The 20,599-nt window shown below is 41.0% G+C and overlaps 1 protein-coding gene across 6 annotated transcripts in view; it reads right to left on the bottom strand.

Annotated features, from left to right (window-relative positions):
• Positions 1–7,185: 7,185 nt before the first annotated feature.
• trak1a (trafficking protein, kinesin binding 1a) overlaps positions 7,186–20,599 on the bottom strand; it is a 38,946-nt gene continuing 25,532 nt past the window's right edge. For 4 of the 6 annotated variants that reach the window (XM_061051094.1, XM_061051092.1, XM_061051093.1 and 1 more), the window contains 11 exons: positions 20,028–20,136; positions 19,525–19,603; positions 19,264–19,394; positions 19,040–19,114; positions 18,744–18,881; positions 18,568–18,644; positions 18,233–18,463; positions 17,480–17,808; positions 14,592–15,068; positions 13,418–13,520; positions 7,186–11,217 (listed from right to left, as the gene is read on the bottom strand). In XM_061051094.1, coding sequence (XP_060907077.1) covers positions 10,146–11,217; positions 13,418–13,520; positions 14,592–15,068; positions 17,480–17,808; positions 18,233–18,463; positions 18,568–18,644; positions 18,744–18,881; positions 19,040–19,114; positions 19,264–19,394; positions 19,525–19,603; positions 20,028–20,136 — 2,821 coding nt within the window. In that variant the 3' untranslated portion in view covers positions 7,186–10,145. Of the gene's footprint in view, positions 11,218–12,586; positions 12,684–13,417; positions 13,521–14,591; positions 15,069–17,479; positions 17,809–18,232; positions 18,464–18,567; positions 18,645–18,743; positions 18,882–19,039; positions 19,115–19,263; positions 19,395–19,524; positions 19,604–20,027; positions 20,137–20,599 lie in introns of those variants that run through there. The other 2 variants (XM_061051096.1, XM_061051097.1) reach the window with 2 other exon arrangements.

Below are 20,599 nucleotides of genomic sequence, written 5' to 3'. Positions count from 1 at the left end.
AGTCGTAGTAATTCAGTTTTGCTTCACATATCTGAGTTGTTGTTTTTTGCAGCCATGCTGGAGTCTGACGGCATCTGATCTCAGCCGTTGTTTGTTTCCAAAGCAGACAGAGAGAAATGTAATTCTACATCATTTGACCTAATTTAATTTTCCGTCTGGGCAATTTAAATAATCTAATGTAAGTATTATTAGTTACAAATGTCACATTAAAAGTGTGATGAGTGGAGCAGGTTGGGGTGGGGGTGGGGGGGGGGGGGGGGGGGGGGTTGGGGGAAAGTCCCACCTCACACATTTCAACATCCTGAAGCCACAGCAGAGGAAGACATCCATTATCATTAAGCTGTTGCTTCAGGACCGGATGCTAATCATATTGTTCAAATAATCACGATATTACAGAGATTATAAACGTGTGAGGAATGCTCTCTAGTGATACAACAGTACTTCAATAACAGCTGATTGATTTCTTGTAAAAAAAAGTCAGATTTTACCCAGCAGGAACTGAGGGTAAAGTTTACATGATTATAACATGATATCATAAGGGAAACAGCATTGACATAATTACTAGTGTCATGCGCCCTCCATAGCCACACTGGCTGTTGTTTAGTTACAGTTTTAAAGGGTCTTTTAAGACTACACAGATGATCTGCCATTTTAAAAATCATCTGTGGTTACTGTAAATGTTAGCTAATATACTGGGAAAAAATGTGAGAAAGCTGTTTGATAAAAATGATAATTGGATGTCAAAAGGGAGATAAACTATTTAAAAAGTTTGACTTTTTCGAGAAATTAGATTTTTGTAGACTTCCAGGAGGAGTCAAATTAAAGATTCATGTAAACACCGCTCCTGTATGAATATGAATGAGGTTGAAGCTCTGCCTGAGGTTAATTAAAGGCTTTATATGCAATTTTTTGATCCAGCAGATGTCGCCCTTGAGCACCAGCATGAAACCAAAATAACTTGCGGTGTATTGTTGTGTTAGCATGCTAATGCTAGCGATCTTTATTATGCTCGTATCTTCACACTGCATGTAAATTTACCTGAAATGAGCGTGATCTAGAAACACAGTTAAGCAGTGAGTACAGTATGTTATTCTTCTTTTCTCTAGTCCCTCAATTAAACAACTTTTATACGTGAGGGGAGGAGTCAGCCGGCCGTCCTGACGATGTAAACAAACTGAAGATAGGACTCTGAAAACTCTGAAAACATCACAGACAGTGGGACTCAGGTGTTACACCCATTGTAGACAGTCATGACTCACAGAGTTATTTTCAGAGGATATACTTGATTTATATTACATTTAAGTGTGAAAAATTGCATATAAAGTCTCTGCCCTCAATGACTACAGACCAGTTGCCCTAACATCACACATCATGAAGGTACTTGAGAGGCTGGTCTTGGCCCACCTGAGACCACAGGTGACCAGCTACCTGGACCCATTGCAGTTTGCATACTGCCCAAGGGTGGGGGTTGAGGACGCCATCATCTACCTACTCCACAGAGCCCACTCTCACCTAGACAAGTCTGATAGCACTGTGAGGATTATGTTTTTTGATTTTTCAAGTGCTTTTAACACCATACAGCCAGTACTGCTACACCACCACAACATCATGGATTACCTGACTGACAGACCACAGTTTGTGAGGCTGGGGAGGTCAGTGTCTGAGCGGGCGGTCAGTGGCATAGGAGTGCCGCAGGGGACTGTGCTGTCCCCTTTCCTCTTCACACTATACACCTCAGACTTCCAGTATAACTCTGAGGCTTGTCACTTACAGAAGTTCTCAGACGATACTGCGGTAGTTGGGTGTATCAGTGTTGGAGAGGAGACAGAATACAGGATGCTGGTGGATAACTTTGTTGCATGGAGTGGGAAGAACCACCTGGTGTTAAATGTAACAAAGACCAAGGAAATGGTGGTGGACTTTAGGAGGGACAGGCCTGAGCTAAGTACCATCTCTATCCTTGGGGATGAGGTGCAGGTGGTGGAGTGCTATAAATACTTGGGGTGCACATGAACAATAAACTGGACTGGAAGCACCACACAGAGGCCGTCTGTCAGAGCAGACTCTACTTCTACTTCTTCAAAATGTTATCCATGTTTTATCAGACTGTTGTGGCAAGTGCCATTTTCTTTGCAGCCGTCTGTTGGGGCAGCAGCATCAGGGCTTGTGACTCTAAAAAGCTTAACAAGCTGATTAGGAGGGCTGGCTCTGTGCTGGGGACTGCTGTGGAGCCCCTGGAGGTGGTGATGGGGAGAAGGATGATACAGAAACTGTTGAACATTATGGACAATAACATGCATCCCTTACACAATCTCGTGTGTGAACAAAAGAGTGTTTTGTAGTGGGAGGCTACGGCAGCTAAGCTGCAAAAAGGACAGATTTAAAAATACTTTTTTACCTACTGCAATTGTACTTTATAACGACTCCCCTTTAAGTAAGGACAGAAGACATTTAAACTTTTAAACTTTAGCCTGAGTTGCATATATCATATATCAAACTGTATTGTGGGCTCATGTTTTTTTGTATGGGTGGGATATGTATGTATATATGTGTTGTGTGTTTGTATGTATGCTGGCTGCTGGAACACCTACATTTCCCTGCTGGGATGAATAAAGTATATCTTATTTTTATCTTTATCTTAATACTAATGTTTTATGTTTCTTTTTTAAATTAAAGATACAACCATTTCAAAGTCAAGAACTGTCTCAGAGTTTGTTTGTCACAGAGTCAGATGAAATGAGTCACAATGAAAATACCCAAAGTCACTGATAAACATTTAGTCAGGCTGTGCAGAGATTACAAAGTTTTCTTCAGTAGAAACAGTGTGTGTGTGTGGGGGGGGGGGGGGGGGGGGGGGGGGGTCATAATAGTCAGGCATTGATGTATGAGCTTCAGAGCAGAGAGTGAATTTGTGTGTCTTCTTCCAAAAAGTTTTTAAAAAGTATGTAATAAAATTTAATTGACCCAGATTTCTATTGGAAATCTGCAAACAGGCACAGAGAGAAAGAGGTGACAAATAAGCCAATAAAGACGTTATATGACTGCAAATCAGAATGGCATTGATGAGCTGGATCATTTCCAAATGTCAAGGAGAACAGTTTAATGAAACTTAAACATCATATAGCCTGTAGGTACTTGTTTAAAGTTATCTCACATTACTTTGGTCATTTATATAGGGGTCAAACTTTTAACGATGGTAATACATAATCTTTCTTATTCTGCTGTTCACTGTCAGTAATACAGGTACATGATTAAATGAACTTTGCACCTGTACTCAATCATTTGTGTCACTCTGATAAATTCACTGCGTCTCTTAAACATTCACTTTCACAGTTTTATAACTTCCGTTTTAACCAGTGAACATATGTTTCATTTGTTTACACTAGAACACAAAACCTCTAATGGCTGCACTCTAAACCCTAAAGCCCACCGATGACTGGGCCTCTGTGTGTGTGTGTGTGTGTGTGTGTGTGTGTGTGTGTGTGTGTGTGTGTGTGTGTGTGTGTGTGTGTGTGTGTGTGTGTCTATCTATCTGTTGATGAGTATCTGCCAATGGTTTCAAGGAGGAAAAGTGCGACCAAGGGAAATTGATCCAGTGTGTTTCCAGAGGCAGAATTTGCTTCTTACTTCTGAACCACCGTCAGAGGAGGAGTGGCGTCAGTCAGAAAAACAGAGCCCACAATTGAGTGAGGAATTAATTGTTGAGAAATGTGTGACACAGCAAATTATAAGTTGCACTGACATGAACTGAGTAAAGTATCTGCACAGCTTAATTAACATAGAGGCTCACATGAGACACTCAGAAATGTAGATTAAACTACTTTTTACAAACTAAAAAAAAAAACATGTCTTGTGTTAGCCGTTAGCTTCTTGTGTAAACATGAATGCTAACACAGAAACAGTATGGCACTGTCTCCACACAAACACTTTATTGAGAATGAAACATCAGCATTTATTTTTATGGTTTTTTTTTTTACAGCTGTTGGGGATTCAGTGCCTTGCTCAGGGGCACCTCATCAGTTCTCGGGAAGTCACCTGACGCATCCCCAGCAACCAGACCCTGAACTGGCCACCCTTTGGTTCCCAACCCAGTCCCTAGACTGAGATACTGCAGCATGCTAACATTCCTCAAGCCTTTGGATTCAATAATGTATCTTCTAACAAGAGTCCACCTGTGTAACTTTCTGAACAGTTTGATAGCACAAAAGATAAGATCATATCAACGTATGCATTACATTGTTTTTTATTCTACATAGATCTCGTTTGAGGTTTCTGGCAGCATTGAGGTTGTGTTTTTTTTAACCACTAGCTGGAAAAAAAAATCCCTTTTTGTAACAGTGTGAAAGAACAATGTTGAGGGACTGTTGGCTCTGCAGCCCCTTATGTTTCACCTCTTGAGTACATGATCACACATCCCGACGCTGAAGTGGGCCTCCTCTCTGAGCTGCTTTTTATCTCTCCGTGCTCAAGAGTTTCATGAATAATTTTTTGGCTTTGAAACACGGCAGCTGAAGAAGAAGAGCCAAGTGGAGACACTTCTTCTGACTCAGGATGCACGTCTGTAAGAGGTTTAAAATCAATTCAGATAGCAAATCTTGCACCTCAAGATGACCTTTTTTTCTTTTTTGCCGATATGGTTTTCTTAACCTTGTCCAATCTGTTTGCAGGAACAATGACCTCAAAACTGCTGTAATCTTTGATCCTGCATGATTCTCGTTGCTTCATCTGATATCCTTCTTCCACAAATGACACGGCATTACAGACTGACCAAAATCGATCTGCACGGAAAATAACATCTTCAGACAAGCTGACCAAGACCTGAAAAAATGTTTCTCCTTCTTCTGCTCGTCTTTACTTTTTTCAGTCGTGGCTGACTCAACACTTCAGAATGTTCTCATTTCCCCGCTGGGACCAGACACACCTGCCAGTCCTCCTCTGACCATCATAAACCATTTCACAAGCATTCAGTACTGCAAGTATCCATCTGTCCCCTCTCTTCTTTTTAATCTCCATCATTCAGTTACTTGTTTTCACTTGTTTGAGTTGGCTCTCTATCATCCCTTCTCTCCACTTGTAAAACTTTTTAAAACGTCCTGGTTTGAGTAACTTCTTCAAAAAGAAAAACGTAATCAAAACTCTTGGATTAATCTTTTTAATATTAAGGAAGAATGTCTGTCCTCATCTGGCTTCCCAAATTAGTAATATATTTCAAGAAGATTTCAAATTATAAGCATTTCCAATTGAAAGATTGAAAAACAGGAACATGTTTCCTTATTTTTCCATTACATTAGTGTATGACTGAACAGGATGACAGTGGTGGTTCACTGTCAGTGTGTGCTGTCTGGCTCTGTCGCACACACAGGATGGAGGAGGCGACCAGGAGGACAAAGATCTGCTGAGCTCCATGCCGAGTCCAGGATGTGCACATATGGGTTTAGATAAACAAACATTGGGATGCATTTCTTAATCTTTCAATGCATGATTGCTTTCTTTTCCAGACTTAGAGTGGGCTGTGGGTTGTGTTTACACCAGCTGTCTACTCCAGTCTCTGAGACACACTGCCTCCCTGTGGGGTAACGATGTAACTGGAGAGGCCTGAGCATATTCAGAACATTGTTTATGAATGGAGATGTTTCATTAACTACAGTTGTCGGAGTAAAGGCTACATTTAAAAAAAAAAAAAAGGGTTACATTATGAAGATGAGGCGACACATTTTTTGTATTAAACTACTTGTTTTTAAGCTTTTGCAGGCATTAATGTGCATTTTATGCTTCTGGTCAGAGATCAAGCCATTCAAAGGGACACCAGCCTCATCTGTGAGGGTACAGTGAGATGATTATTGAAAAGGAATAGAGGAAATATTGAAAGTTCAGATACAAAATCATGCATTACAATTCTTTGAGATGTTGTATCAATCTTCCTTTTTGGCTAAATATTTAATATTTTAAGCAGAAATTAGAATAATACCATGTGAGAAGTTCAGTGGCCTCTTTTTTATCTTTTGGTTGAACTGACAACAACCCAGAGACCTCCACAATGTCACAAGGAGACACGACTTTGTTGTATTGGGAGATTTGGGGTCGGAACAAAAAGTCTGGAAACCACAAAGTAAAGATGAAATGTGAAAAAATCCAGTGAGGTAAATGCATGAAGGAGATGTTTACCATTAATGCTGCAAGCAGAGGAATAGTAAATGTTTGATGTAAAATCCTGACTCACACCCTGTGGATTCAAACACAAAGTTGTGCTTCAGTTGAAAGATTGTGGGAGAGCTCGATGACTTCATGGTGCACGGTAAAGTTTTAGGTTCTTGCACACAAGAGACCTGAGTGTTGTTAATAATGATACAGAACCAATGCTTTTTTTTATTCTGGGTTCACTAGTTGATAGGTTTGGGGTTTACCTCTTAATGCAGCCAGGGATGGTACCATTTTTTTCAACACAAGCATGTGATGCAAATGATTTCATCTGTTGCAGCGCAGTGATCAGAGCTTCACTGCACTGCATCACAAACAACGAGGTCTTTTCACTTATTTTGGTAAAGTCTTGAGATAACCTTTGTTATGAATTGGTGCTCTACAAATAGAGATTGATTGGTTGATAACTAAATGCAAGTTCAGTTGGAGCCAGTTGTTGGAGTGATGACAAATCAAAGTAAATCTTGACCTTCACAACCGACTGTTTGAGGTTCCCGCCTGTAAAAAAAAAATATGTTTTTACATCTCGACACTGCTGCTAGATTCTTGTTCAGAGTTTATTAATAGTGTCTCTATAAAATATATCACAGAATAAAAAAAGTGGCCCATCCTCAGTACCTTCAAGGCCCACAAGGGGGCCTCAGCACACATTTTGGAGACCACTGGACTTTAAAGTGTCATGAGGGAACTCTCATAGTGATTTTGAACTTTATAAAAAAGTATTACTTGATTGAATTTTGATGACCTTGCAATTCTATTGCCATTTTCCTAGTGTGACATCTGAATATTTCCGATGCGATACTGATTTCCACCAGCCTGCTTCTATGAGCCATTCAGCAGTGTCGACAACTTCTCCACTGACATCTGCCATAAAGGACAACCACTCAACATTCATGAGCAGGAAATATGAAATTAGCAGAAATTCAACACACATTCAAAGATGAGTTCAGCTGCACTTTGCTTCAGTGCTAAAAAAAGGAAAACAAGTCAGTCTTTATGTTTGTATTTTATTGACAGTCCAGCCTGTTCTGTAGAATCAAACACTTCAGTCCCTGAACAGAAAAGGTTTCTTTTTCTCTTTACTCAAAATAAACAACCTCAACCCCTTTCCTGTTTTTTCTATTGTTACAGTTTCTTTCAAATAAGAAAAGGTTAGCATGACTATATGTTGCATACATTTACAATGAAATGATGGTTTCCCTTTCTCAGGACAACACAAACAGACAGAGATAAATCAACGTATTGTACAGAAATATATAGACCTAAGGCAGCATTACTGCGATAACTTACATTCAGATGTTTCAGCTGACACACAGAAAAACAAGCCCACACACACTCACACACACACTCACACACACACACTCTCCGTGTCACCTCATGCTTAGCACTTGGTATTGTTGTTAATACTGTAAATTAACGTGTGATTTATGACACATCTGGGCAAAAAAACAACCAGAGAACAGCATCTGTATACTGTTATTTGGTGTTGTTAAATGAAATGTGAAGTCAAAGAAACTTCAGTGTGACAGTTCAAAATGAAATACAAACTCAAAATCCTTCATTTAAACACATTCAGTTATATGCTTGTCTTTAACAATCCAAGTATTTCATACATTTGAATAAATATATATAGCTACTTTGAATTTCCACTCGTTAAACCCTTTAATTATTAAGGATTTCAACAGACCGCTTCCAGCAGCAGAGCCAGCCACTTCTCCATCCATTCACCTAAAACTGGAGCAGCGGTCAGCGGGCCAGACTCAGACAGGAAAAGGTAGCAAGGGATCAAATGTTGCCTGAGGAATTGGACAGGTGACGTCCCTCGACCTGAGCAGAGTTGTAACTTGCTCTCGATATACAGCCCATACATTTTACACAAAGTATTCAAGATATCAGATGAGCTTCGCAGAGGCTCGATAATGGAAGTGGGTCAGTAGAACAACTAACTGTGCTAAAGTCTCCGTCTCGTCTAAGAAACAACATTTGGATACTTCATGTCACTCCTCAAACAATTACATTCACAAACATATTAGTTTAACAACTTCTTATATTGCTATATTTTCAACCACACGCTTGTTTGATTTTGACTAAATAAATTAAATTTTATAAGTATATGTGTATGGGATTCAGGTTTTTCAAATATTATGCAAACTGCTACAACTCTGTGTGGTGGTCCCGCCTACTTCTTGTTCAGGTCTTACTTTGGTTGGAGTGAAACGTGTGTGTGTGTGTGTGTGTGTGTGGGGGGGGGGGGGGGTTCAGCCTGTGAGAGACTTTATTCCTTGATTTGTTGGGGCAAGATGTTTGCTCTGAGGTCATGAAGTCAGAACAAACATATGTTTGTTGGAGGATTTAAATAAAATAAATGATGACGACGATAACTTGGTCTCATCTGATACAAATCATCTCCACTTTTCATCCTCTTCGATCCTTTCGAGGATTTGCTCCAAAATGACAAAAAAAAAAAAACTAAAACAAAGAAGTGTTTACCTCTTGTTTTTCTTACTCACAGTGTCTGAACAGATGTGTGTATATGTCTGGACCTGGTGTGGATTACTGTCCATGAGCTACATGAGCCTGTTGACTCAACCCAAACTCATATAAACAACAACAAGACAGACATCAATGAACCTCACTCCCTCTACTGCATTCAAATAAAACAAATGCAAAAACACACACCCACTGAGATACAGTATGTTAGCTGTTTTAGGCACATGAGTACGATAAGTCACAGCAGGATGACACGTTAAAGCCACAATCTGGATTCATCTTGAAACTACAGGTTTCATACATACAGTGATTGAATGTTTAAAAAGAGTTCCTGGTAGAAAAAGACTCTCCACTACCAACATTATAACTCCCATTTAACTCCAGTGCAATACTTTGCAAACACAAACAACGTCTGAAGGCTTAAAATGACCACACAGGCCCAAATATAATACGGTCATTCACCCTGACAGTTTTCAGGTTGGTAAATGAAGTTCATGTATTTGATTATGACCCCACCTTTACATTTGAATTCAAAACCCTAAAATGCTTAATTCATGTTTTTAAAGGTGATAAGTTTCCTGGGTTGATTTTTCTTAATCATTCAGCTAAAGGGTTCTGGTGAAAACCTCGATCTGTTATGAACATTTAGCAGGCTTTATTCATGTCTCAAGCTGTCAGCTCTTACTGTAGACTGTGACGCCCTAATACTCCCTTTGTGCACAGGAAATAGAATAGACAGTTTATTCTGCCCTTCTGTTCTTGATGCTCGCTAATGAAGAAATTGCATCTTTGAACACAATAGAAATGTTCTTTCGTAATTGCAGTAAGGCTACAAAAGATCCATGACACAGCACTTTCTCTGAAGTAGTGAATGTTTAATCGTATAGTCCTGAAATATATTAACCCAATTTCTTTTAAAAAATATATATATAGATGGGGAAATAAACAAATATCTTATTTTTGGGCCGTACATAATAAATATTCCCGGGTTGCATTTTCCCATTAGTGCACTCAAATTGCTGAGGAGAAAATAAAACGGGTTACTGGAAAGCTCTGCAGTACTTTTTACCAGATTGGGCTTTTAATATTTGATTTCATATGACACAGTTTATTGCATATACAACGTGTACAATAAACAATTGAAAATGGTCACTGAGGAAGGCAACGTACTCCTTTATCAGCAGTGTGGTCTGACGGTAAGTGAGTTTAACACAGTGTAACAGTGTCAGCCACTAATGGTTTCTTCACCAGGGTATCATTCAGTTGTTGTTGATCAGACTGATGATGGACTGTGTGGTTGAATCTGCAGGGGGACTGTTGTTCATCAGTGTAGCTGTTGAAGGTTGGTTGTAACATTACGCAGATAGTTTTGGTTTGGTTGTATATATGTATACTCATGTTACATGTGTGTGTTCATGTAAAATGTGTTTTATTACTAGTACACTGAATATCTCTTGTTATGTCCACGTTTCATCATCACTGTATGGGTCAGTGTTTGTTGAAGGCCACAGTCTGCAGTTTGGCTGAGTGTGTCTCTGTACAATGGTCTGTGGTGTGACAGTCTCCAGTGCATGTAGGGTCTGTGGTATGTGTATGGTCTTTTTGACCAGAGTCTGATGTGTGTGCATGTTGCTAGTTTCCTTTGTGTGCGCTGCTTGTTGGGTATGGGGAGCTTGCATTGTGTGTGGTATAAGTATCTCTGTGTCGGGGGGACCTCCTGGGTCTTTCATAGCCATACTCGCGCCCACCATGGCAGGGTAGCTACGATTCCTCCTCAGCCCGGCATTCAAGCCCGGAAGCCCCCCGCCCAGAGTGCTGTTCCCCAGTCCGTTAGGGCCAAAAGAGGCTAACAGACCACTACCAGATGGAACCGACCCAGCATGAGGAGGAACGGTGCGGAAGCTTTTGAGTTTGTCCACAAGTCGAAGATTCAGTGGGTCCGTTTGGCTTTCATCATCTGTCTGCTCCCTCTCCGCCTCCCCAAGTATCTCCCTCAGGATCATACGAGCCGGCTTAGAGGCCAGGAAGGTTTCATAAAATGGCGGTTCGTCATTGGTGGGGCTGAACTGGAAAACCGGGCAGGTGGAGGTAGAGTATGCTGATTTAGAACGAGGGGAGTTGGGTGGGGTGGAGGGCTCCAGGAGAAGGGTGTCTGGCCGTTTCCCAAATCGCCTGAGCTCCGTCTCCTCTGCTGCGTGGCAGCTCCTCTGCGCTGGTGATTCTCCCACGGGTGTTGAAGCTCCGCTGAGATCCAGCCCTCGATCCCAGCTGCAGGGGTCATACACGGAGGCAGAAATCCCATGCTCCAGCAGAAGGTGCACAAGGCCCAGAGAAGTGCTGGTGGTCTTGGTGGAGTCTCTAAGGTTGGTGGAGGACTCGGCTAGAGAGAGAGAGAGGGAGAGGCGGCGAGGGGTGCAGCAGGGGGTGTAGGAAGGTGTATGAGGGGCAGAGAAGGGTACGGGAGAGGGAGCTGGGGTAGTGGAGCTGGTGCTGGTGCAAGCGCTGCCCTGACAGGAGGAGAAAGCTTGGCTGTAGGAGGAGGGAAGAGGAGAGGAAGCAGCAGGGGTAATGGGTGTGCACAGAGCATGGGAAGCAGAATGGGTGCAGAGACAGAAATGGTCAGTTATCAAGTTGTTATAACTGGCTTTTAGTGATAATTAAGACATGGACTTGAACATAAACACACCACTCATTTTATTTTTGATCTGCTCAGCAAAAACATCATGCTTTCCAAAACAAACCTATCAGGAGGATCAAAGTTTACAGACATATATTAGACTATTAACCACACGGGATGTTAATAATTAGAGCCCTGACATAGCAATAAGAAACTAAGCAAAACGGCAAATGGGAGCTGATCAAGGGAGGACCGAAGGCTGGAAGTGCTAGCACTGCTAATGTTAGCCACACTTTGCAAACCAAATGCCCACAGTTTACCAGCAGATAATTCTGAATTAACTGTGCTTGAATTTGACTGTTTCATGAGCGTGCTTCCTTTAAACTAGTCGGTTAATCTTGAATTTCATTTTCCATTTCACTGACTTGGAGATTAGTCACTAAGAAAATGGGCAAAGTGATCATAACAAGGAGGAAGTGATAATGCTACACTTGATTCAGAATAGACCTCTGATTCATGAATAGAATACAAATGATCTGCACTGGAGTTGAACCACTGATATGATCATCATGTTTTTGGTTCCTAAAATATGCTATTGGGTATCAGGGAGTGCAAGTACGCTAATCAATGCAACCCCCTGCAAAAAAGACATGTGACAAAATCAAGAACCAACAGCTACTGTATGTGCTATCATAGTTTAATGTTCTTCATAGCTAAAAAAAAAATAATAAAAAATGTTAATGAAGTTTATCCAAGACTCATTAAAAACATACTTTTTATCATATGGGTATCAAGTGATACTCAGTGTCAGCTGATTCTGAAGAGTAGATATCAGAGTCAGTATCAGGGACGTCTTTACTCCCTCTCTCTAGTTATTGCTGTGTGCAGTATTTGGGCACATTGTGCAGCTGCTGTTAACCGCAGCTGGGAGCTTGCTTTATGTGCTTTGTACAGCTTGGACCCAGGTTCGGTTATAAAAAATAAATCAGTGTTCTTAAAGTACTGAATGTTTTGTTTGGAGATGCTGAATCCCTGTAATCTAACACCAAACGTTGGGCTTGGATGTATTTTCTAGAGGGAGCACATGACTAAGGTGATTAATAAAGATGCTTAAAAAGATGGGAGAGGGTTCTTATTGATTCATATTTTTTTTTTTAAATCCATGTCCTGACCCTCACTGTTAGACTGCATCAGTTCATAGCGTTGTGTCAGAAGAATGATTGTTAGTTGGAAACGTGTTGTCAGGGATCATTAGGGTTGCACTCCCATGCATTGCCTCACCCATGTGCACCCCAGAGGCTGCACTCAATGAGTCTGCTCTACTCCAGCCATGACAACCATCTGATACAACTCCACTTCATCTTCCTCATCACATGACCTGCCAAGGCCAATCACAAAGCAGGAACAGAGAGTATGAGGTCAGCCAGGTGCTTTGGCATCAAAGTAGCTCTAAAATCTATCAAGAAGACCAAGAGGGGAAGAAACGTTGTTCCTGTACTTTAACAAATAATTAACTAATTGTTTCATATTCTTAAAGCTCCTTTAAGGAACTTTCAGTTTGTGCTACCTAAGCGCTACCTATCATCTCCACTGGTCTTGTTCTGTACATGTGTAAGTACTAAGAAGTGTTTAACACAAATTCAGATCCTGCTTTTATTAAGAGTCAAATGTGTCACTCATTGAAAATATTTAAAATGTAAAAATAGGCAACTTCATGCGTTAATCACTTAATCTGATATGAACATATGACATTAGAAATAAAGATACATAAATCATCAATCTTCTTCTTGATAGTCTTGTTTGCTTTTGTTACTCATTGTGTATACGTTTTTCCTTTATATAAATCTGCCTTGGTAGGCACTGTACACAGTAAAGATTTAGTTAAAGCAATGATGATGTAAACCTGTCAGGTAAGTGTTACTAGAGCATGTTATTTTTTATTTTATAAATGTCTCATTTACAGTCATTTATCATCTGACATCTTGAGTTCATAATGGTAAACTAAAGTCAACAGTACACACTAAAGACAAAAGGCCTCACAAAGAACTGCCACCAAATGACATTTCTAAACCAAATACAGAGCGACAGCACTGAAGTATTGAAGATGTTTACCTTGGGGACACAGTGGTCAGCTGATCAGAGGGGTGGAGAATCCTGCAGGTGGTGAAGGTGTATGTAGAGCTCGTGATGGACATACACTTCCCTGGGAAATTAACTAGAAGAGAAGAGAGCAATAAGTACAGAGACAGAAGGTACCAAGCAGAACTGCAAAAAAAAAAAACTGTAATCAGCAAAGTGGAGAAAAGATAAGACCACGATCGTAACAGCCCCAAGCAACAGCACCAGCAAACATCAGTACTGAGGAGATGATAGGTGTGCACCTTTTGGAACCCAGAGTAAGGTGAAAGATTTATTGAGAAAACTTCAGCCATCACATTGTCTCTGTTGTACTTTTGATATTTTGATCTAAGCCTTTAATCTGTATTTATGCCAATCACAATCTCAGGACTTTATTCTAAATTCTGTGTTGTTTGTTTTTGAGATTTGTCTTTGAAAAGCTTTACACCATGTTAAGGTGTTGTCACTTGTCTATAAACCATAAATATATCACACCATAGCATGTGTTTCCAAAGGTGACCTTACATCCAAGTCTTATATTAGTCGCAGTGGGGGCTGTGTGTTCATGTGACTTGGACAGCTGCACTAATAACAACCTGATATACGTGTACGTGTCCACTTACTGGACACAAGCCATGAGACATTTGTTTGTGAATGTGTGGGTGTGCTTTAATGGAGAGTATTGTTGACTGCTTGAAGATATTAAGTAAATTCTTATTTTGAAAAGATACTTACAGCATTACATTTTTAAAAATCACACCAAATGATTAACAAATTGTGTGCTGCAGGTCACCAAAGAAAGAGAGTACAAGAGGATAGTCATCACTGAAGATTTAAACAGAGGTGTGATAGGATGAAAATTAAGCAACTGTGGCAGTGAAGGAAAATGTGACCCGAGAGAGAAGGAAGATAATAAAAGGGGAACAAATAAAAGATGTACTCTGTTTTGTTTGGGCTCCATGGCTGCAAACACAGGGGCTGCAGGAGGGACGGATGGGTGTGCAGGTGTGTGCAGAGAGAGAGGGACGTCACATTGGGGCTGTTAGAAGTCCAGAGAATTCCTTTCCCCCCCCTCCCCTTCATCCCCTCCCATTCTACCCCCCCTGTGCTCCAGAGTCAACAGGGAGGGTGGATGTTGGTTAGTGACTTCAGCTAAGTGCTCCCTCACCAGGCATGTGGTCCACTGCAGCTGACTGTAAGGCCTGGAGCTCCTTGAGGTCTACGTGCCCGTTCATCTCGGAGGACGGGAGAGGAGACGATGATGAAGGGCTGGAGAAGGAGAGCGCCGTGTTCGCAACATGTCCATCTTTTACTTGAAAGGCCTCTTCAGCAAGGCACATTTCTCCTTGCAGTGTTTCTGATTGGCTGTTCATGTCATCAGCGTCCATGTTTTTGTTGCAGCGGACAAAGGGAGAAGAGGTAGACTGAGGCAGACCCACGGGGGCGGAGCTCTCTCCTGACAAGGCGGAAAAAGAGTCACATGACACTTCGTCCTCCTCTGGTTGGTCCAGCTGCCAGCTGTCTTCCTGTTCCTGCTCGTTTGCCAGACTGCGGAAGCCCTTTGTGACCACGCCAGGCCGGTGATCCAGCAGAGCGCCCATGTGAGGTTGAGCCAACTGCTGCCATGCGTGGAGAGTAGCAGAGCCTGGAAAAGAAGACAGGAAAACACTTCATGTGTTTAGGGCTGATCTCTGCCGCTTGTACTTCTCATGGAAGTGTGGTGAAACTAACTCTTCATCTCTTCCATTACATCCTATACGCTACAGTCAATAAATATTAAAAATGAGACGTCCTAACAAATTCATTTTTAATGTGACTTCAAGGGCAAAAAAAGGGGGTTATTGTGGAATAAGATCAATGACACCAAAAGATGTTTTCACATTTTAACCCTGAAACTTTGAAGCCTCTGGTCACACAATCACTTACTTTTGCTTCAGCACTGATTGTATTATTAATTTAAATGAAGTCTTGGTATGAAGTTCTTTGGGTTATAATTGAAGTTATGAAGCTGTGCTCAAGAAGCTTTTGCAGGTTGAAGCAGACGAGACAACAGGCATACTGAGTTTACTCTATACTGCTATTCAATCTTAACCACATTGGATGATGTTACAGCTTCAGTTACAAGCTTCACATTTTATTACAGTATCAAACGCTGCATCCATAAAGAACACTATGCTGTCTGTAGACACACTGACCAAATATCAGCAGAGTCAATGTCATCGCTGTATTTCAATGTTTAAAAATAGTTAAAAACATATTAAGAGAGAGAAACAGAGGCGTGCAGATAGCAGAGACACATGCAGACAGTCAGACAGTCATTCACAGAAACAGTCTTCATGCCACATACACAGCACACAGACTCTGGAAACACATATTCTCACATATTGACAGCATGTCTTATTTAAGGGACTTCAACATAAACTACAGCAACAGTAAACGACACGCTGCCACAATGTGCAGGTCCTTCCTGTTTATTAAGAGTCCTTACACCTAGCTCCTCGCTCTAGTTTCAAGTCCAATGAGTGGCTGTTTTATGAAGACAGACGAAAAAGTGCTTTGAGGAATGTCAGGACAGAAATTCACATGAAGAACACCAAAGAATGAGAGAAAAGGGAAGATGACAGACATTAGTAAGATTTTATTCAATAAATCACCAGCAAAGGAAACAGACAAGTTGAAAAGAAAAGACAAAGGAAATGTAAAGAACAAAGGATAACAAAAGATGAGATAAAGGGATGGACGGAGGTATGACAGTGTTTGCTTTTAAGGGAAGCTCTGTTGGGTTTTTAAATGAAGAGGATGACCATCTGAAGGCAGATGAAATCATTCGGTATTATATCATTCTTTCTAGGTCGTTTCTCATCATCATACACAACCGCCATTAGACTTGAAATTAAAAAAACTTTTATAGATTTATTTCAGGACTTTCCCTTCAAAAACATGTTCCAACAAGTTTCACATGTTTATGTGTTTGTCTTCTCCTGAAGTTTAATTGGCAGTTTAACCTCTTATTGTTACCATGCAAGGGTTGTTACAGAGTTTGACCACCAGGGGGAGCCACAATACAGGAGATACCCCGGACAACAGTATTCATGTTTTGATTCCCTTAAGCAGTAAGCATTCTTCTTCAAGAGATTGAATCTTTAAAGTCTAAAAGAAACATTTTAACTACAAAGTTCAGATAAATATCTTTAGCTTTAAGGCTACTGTAGTTTTTTTGGCTTTTTGGCCAACCCAACATTGTTTGCACATCATTTCCTGGTATCGAAAAACTGCTTCTTTGTGTGGCAAAGAATTCAATGAACATAATAAAAATAAGGATCCTCGAATGGAAAAACTTAGACAAACATACATGGTTAAAACATACATGGTGTCATTTTAAAGACAACACTCACTATGCAGAAGGTGCTCACTCTTTTATATATTAGGGATATGTGCAATATTTGTATAGAAATGTATTTACTTCTCATGAAAACAGCTACAATTAAGGCACTGCATGACATAAAACACCTGCTTCAAATAAGATGAAATCTACAGACTTCATAAGGTGTTGGTGACTTTTTGACACACTGCATGCTTCAGCAGGCTGTCTGCTGTTCTATATTTCAAACCAGCAGCGAGGCTGAGTGTGCCTGAAGTAAAAGGAGTGCTGCAGATTTAAACTGCCGCCCTGCTGCTCTAAAACTTCCAGCAGACCTGTGACTAAAGCCAGAGGAGCTCCGAGGTTAGGCTGTGAGCTCTGCAGGCCGCTCAGCTCTGACACACTGGAGCTCGTCTGCAGCGTCTTTATCTCCTCTGAGGCACCCAGAAAGATTTTTGGTGGACTGTGGTTATGAAAAATCAGATAATGATTCTGCTGCTGGTTCTGAAGTGCTTGGTTTTCTTTCTGTTGAGTTATCTGAGTGTGGGGATTCATTTGAAGTATACTGTTTGAGTTTTGGGTCAGGCTGCTTTTTGCACTGTGTTGAGAATTCTGACAGTTTTCCTTTTCATTGATCTGGACATTCTTTTGACTTTCTTTTTCATTATGTAAAGGATTAGAGGACGTGTAATCACCTTCTAGTGGTTTGACAATCTGCAGCTTCTCCGGCAGGTAGGACCTCGCTGAGAAGGAGTATCCCGACCACACGCTTCCAAAAGAAGGGTGTGAGCACAGCGACAGCAGGCTCTCAGTCGGTGTCCCGGGGCCTCCGCTGCTCCCCTCCTCTCCTTTTTCTTCATCTTTGGCCAGATATGCCAGCTTTCTTTCCCTCTCATCCTCGAAGAAGCGCTTTTCTGAGAGGTAGTTGTCACGGCGGAGGGACAGACGCCGCAGTGCTGCCTCCAGGTCCCTGCTGCCTGGGGTCCCTGGAGTGCCTGGAGGGCGTTTGTTAGAGTCCTCTGACCTAGAGGGGGGGGGGACACAGGTGATTTGTCAAATGGTGTTAGTGAAGGTTCAGTTTAAGCAGAATTTTAGCCTCTCTTGCTATTTTGTAAAGAACAGTCTCTCCCGGTTGTGTTTGGTAGTAATGATTCACCTGGAGCCAGAAAGTAAAGATTAAACATTAAAGCATATAAACACTCTGAGCAAACAATAAATATAGAGATGAATCAATAGAATCCACAACGAGGATCCCCTCAGGTACTGCAGACAACGAGGAAGAGAGGTTGAATAAATAGAAAAAGAGAAAGAAGAGAAAAAATCTATCAACCAATCAATCTATTTTTATTTGTATAGCGCCAACTCATAACAAATATTATCCCAAACACTTCACAAAGGAGCAGGGAAAAGACTTTACTCTTGGCAATAATAAAAAAATCAGTCCGTACCCATCATCTGGACCCTCCAGGATCCTGTTGTCAAGGATGATTCCACTTCCTGTCTCACTTCCATAAATGGAGTTTGAGCACGGCGTGCCCACCCTGCTGGAGCGCCCTGAGGTGATGCATGATGTACGATTGGAGCCTGGGATGTTGAGGGGGGAGGGGCCTAATGAAGAACGCTGCTGACGCATCAGGTTCAGGTTTTTCACCGTCTGGAAAACTCGTTTTGGTTGCAATCTGAAGAAAAAAAGAAAGATCACATGTATAGTGATTTCAATGTTTCAGAAACAGAAGAATTAAATAATTTCTTTCACAATGATGTATGTATTTTGTCTTAATACCTCTGCTCTTCTACGTCTGGATCATCCATCTGAAGCTCTTTCCTCATGGTGCCCTCGATTTCTGCTGCCAGAGAGTCCTGGAGAAGAAAATAAATGTATACAGAAATCCTTTTTTAACTACTGGTGCCATTGAGACGCTGTGATACTGACAGACAGGATCATGAATATGAGCTCACCATTGGAAAAAGACCCAGAGAGTGGAAACGTCTCTGCGTGCTGATCGGGAGAGTTTTATTTCTCAGGTTCTTCAGCTCCTCCTGAGCTTCATGGAGCATCTCCATGCACTCTGCATACTTGTCCTGTAACTCTCGCAGCTGCATCAAGGCAAAGGAAAAAAAACAGAAACACATTTTTATCCGGTCAGAGGCGTCCTTGTTTGAGGTTTATGGCTATAAATAACTTGTTAGTGGAAGCAACCACTGCAGAAAATAAAATGATGAAGCCGCGGTCAGCTGGCTGTAAATGGCCTTACCTCAGCAGTGAGTTGGCGCTGGGCATCTTTGGCTGCACCTAAATGCTGAGTCAGCTCCTCGTTCTCCACAGCATACTACAACCACCCCAGACAAAGAAGAACAGCACATACCAAAAATGTCAACTTTATTATATGTATCCAGTCCCTTCTGCGCTGCATTGAATATAAGTCTTGATAAGACAAATAAAATATGCGTTTATATCGACTTGTCCTGAGTTTCTTACCATTTTGGCCTTCTTCTGGAGGTCTACTATCTGGGAGAGGAGGTGCGTGATCTCCTCCTGCTGCCTCGAGGCATCTTCACTCTTCCTGGCCAGCTCCTCAGCCAGAGAGGACATCTGCTGGTTGGCATTACCTGGAAGAATTAGAAAGCGTTTGTATTTTTATTGTAAGAATACGAGTATGTAGAAAAAAAGAATCCAACACTGCCTCTTGACTGCTTCAGAGAAGTGAAACGTTTAGTACAAAGTCAGTCCAGTACTCACGTAGTTCTTTGACACAGTCATTTACAAGTTGCTGCTCTTTCTCCTCTTGGTAGATAGTTTCTGTCTCTAAATGACTGGCCTGAAAATAAATAAAAAAACAGGCATGTTTTATTAATGCTAGACACGGTACACATTACATATCCTAATATGAACGATTCTTCAAATGAATTCTGCTGGTTGTCGTTCTTAGACTGTAAAACATTCTTATCAAAGAAAACATGTTGCTGCCATTAAACTAAAAGAAACACACTCAGAAGTATTTAGTTGCGTCCTGACTTTAGTATAAATAGGCAAATGAGTTAACCCAGGTATATTCATATTCATGTGGTCAATGATTATGTTCCCTCATGAGTCCTTAATGATTATATATATGCAAATGTAATGGAACAACCTGTGGCTGCTAATGTTATATTGTAATAATATTGTCAAATAATAGATAGTTAAGTATCAAATAATGTAGTTTGAGTTTTCAGGAGCTTATGTGTGTGAGTGTGTCTGTGCACCTCAGAGCGCAAAGATTTATTTTCTTCCTCCAGATCTTTGAGTTTCTTCTGCAAGGAGTCAAGGGGGAAAAGAGTTGGAGTTGACACACTGATTTCACTGGGACGCACACTGTAAACACAAACACGTATGTCAGCAATTCATCAATAACTCTGCAGTCACACTTTAAAATGCTGATTGTACATTTGTATGAGGTTTTTTTCTTTTTACAAAAAGACATTCAATGATTTATTATTAACTCAGATCATTCTTAAGGAGATTCACTACAGGGCTGAAACATTTCTTTGAAGGTTATTTTTAGGTGGCATTTTTTTTGCCTTCACTGGATAGATCAGCTGAAGGGAGACAGGGAATGTTTGGAGGAGAGAGTGGGGGGGATGACATGCAGCAAAGGGCCGAGGTTGGATTTGAACTGACCGCCCCCTGGGACGAGGACTATAGCCTCTGTACATGGGGCGTGCAACTACAGGCAGCTCCAGTGCTGAAACGTTTTTTAATAATAACTGGAAGCTTTGTATTTATACTTGAATTAAATGCATTACTGCCGGGCAATGGATAATATTTCCTCAAGAGG

This window comes from Labrus mixtus, chromosome 11, assembly GCF_963584025.1.
Source record: "Labrus mixtus chromosome 11, fLabMix1.1, whole genome shotgun sequence".
Lineage (NCBI taxonomy): Eukaryota > Metazoa > Chordata > Actinopteri > Labriformes > Labridae > Labrus > Labrus mixtus.
Note: the sequence above shows the minus strand (reverse complement) of the source record. Positions and strands in the feature narration are given on the sequence as shown.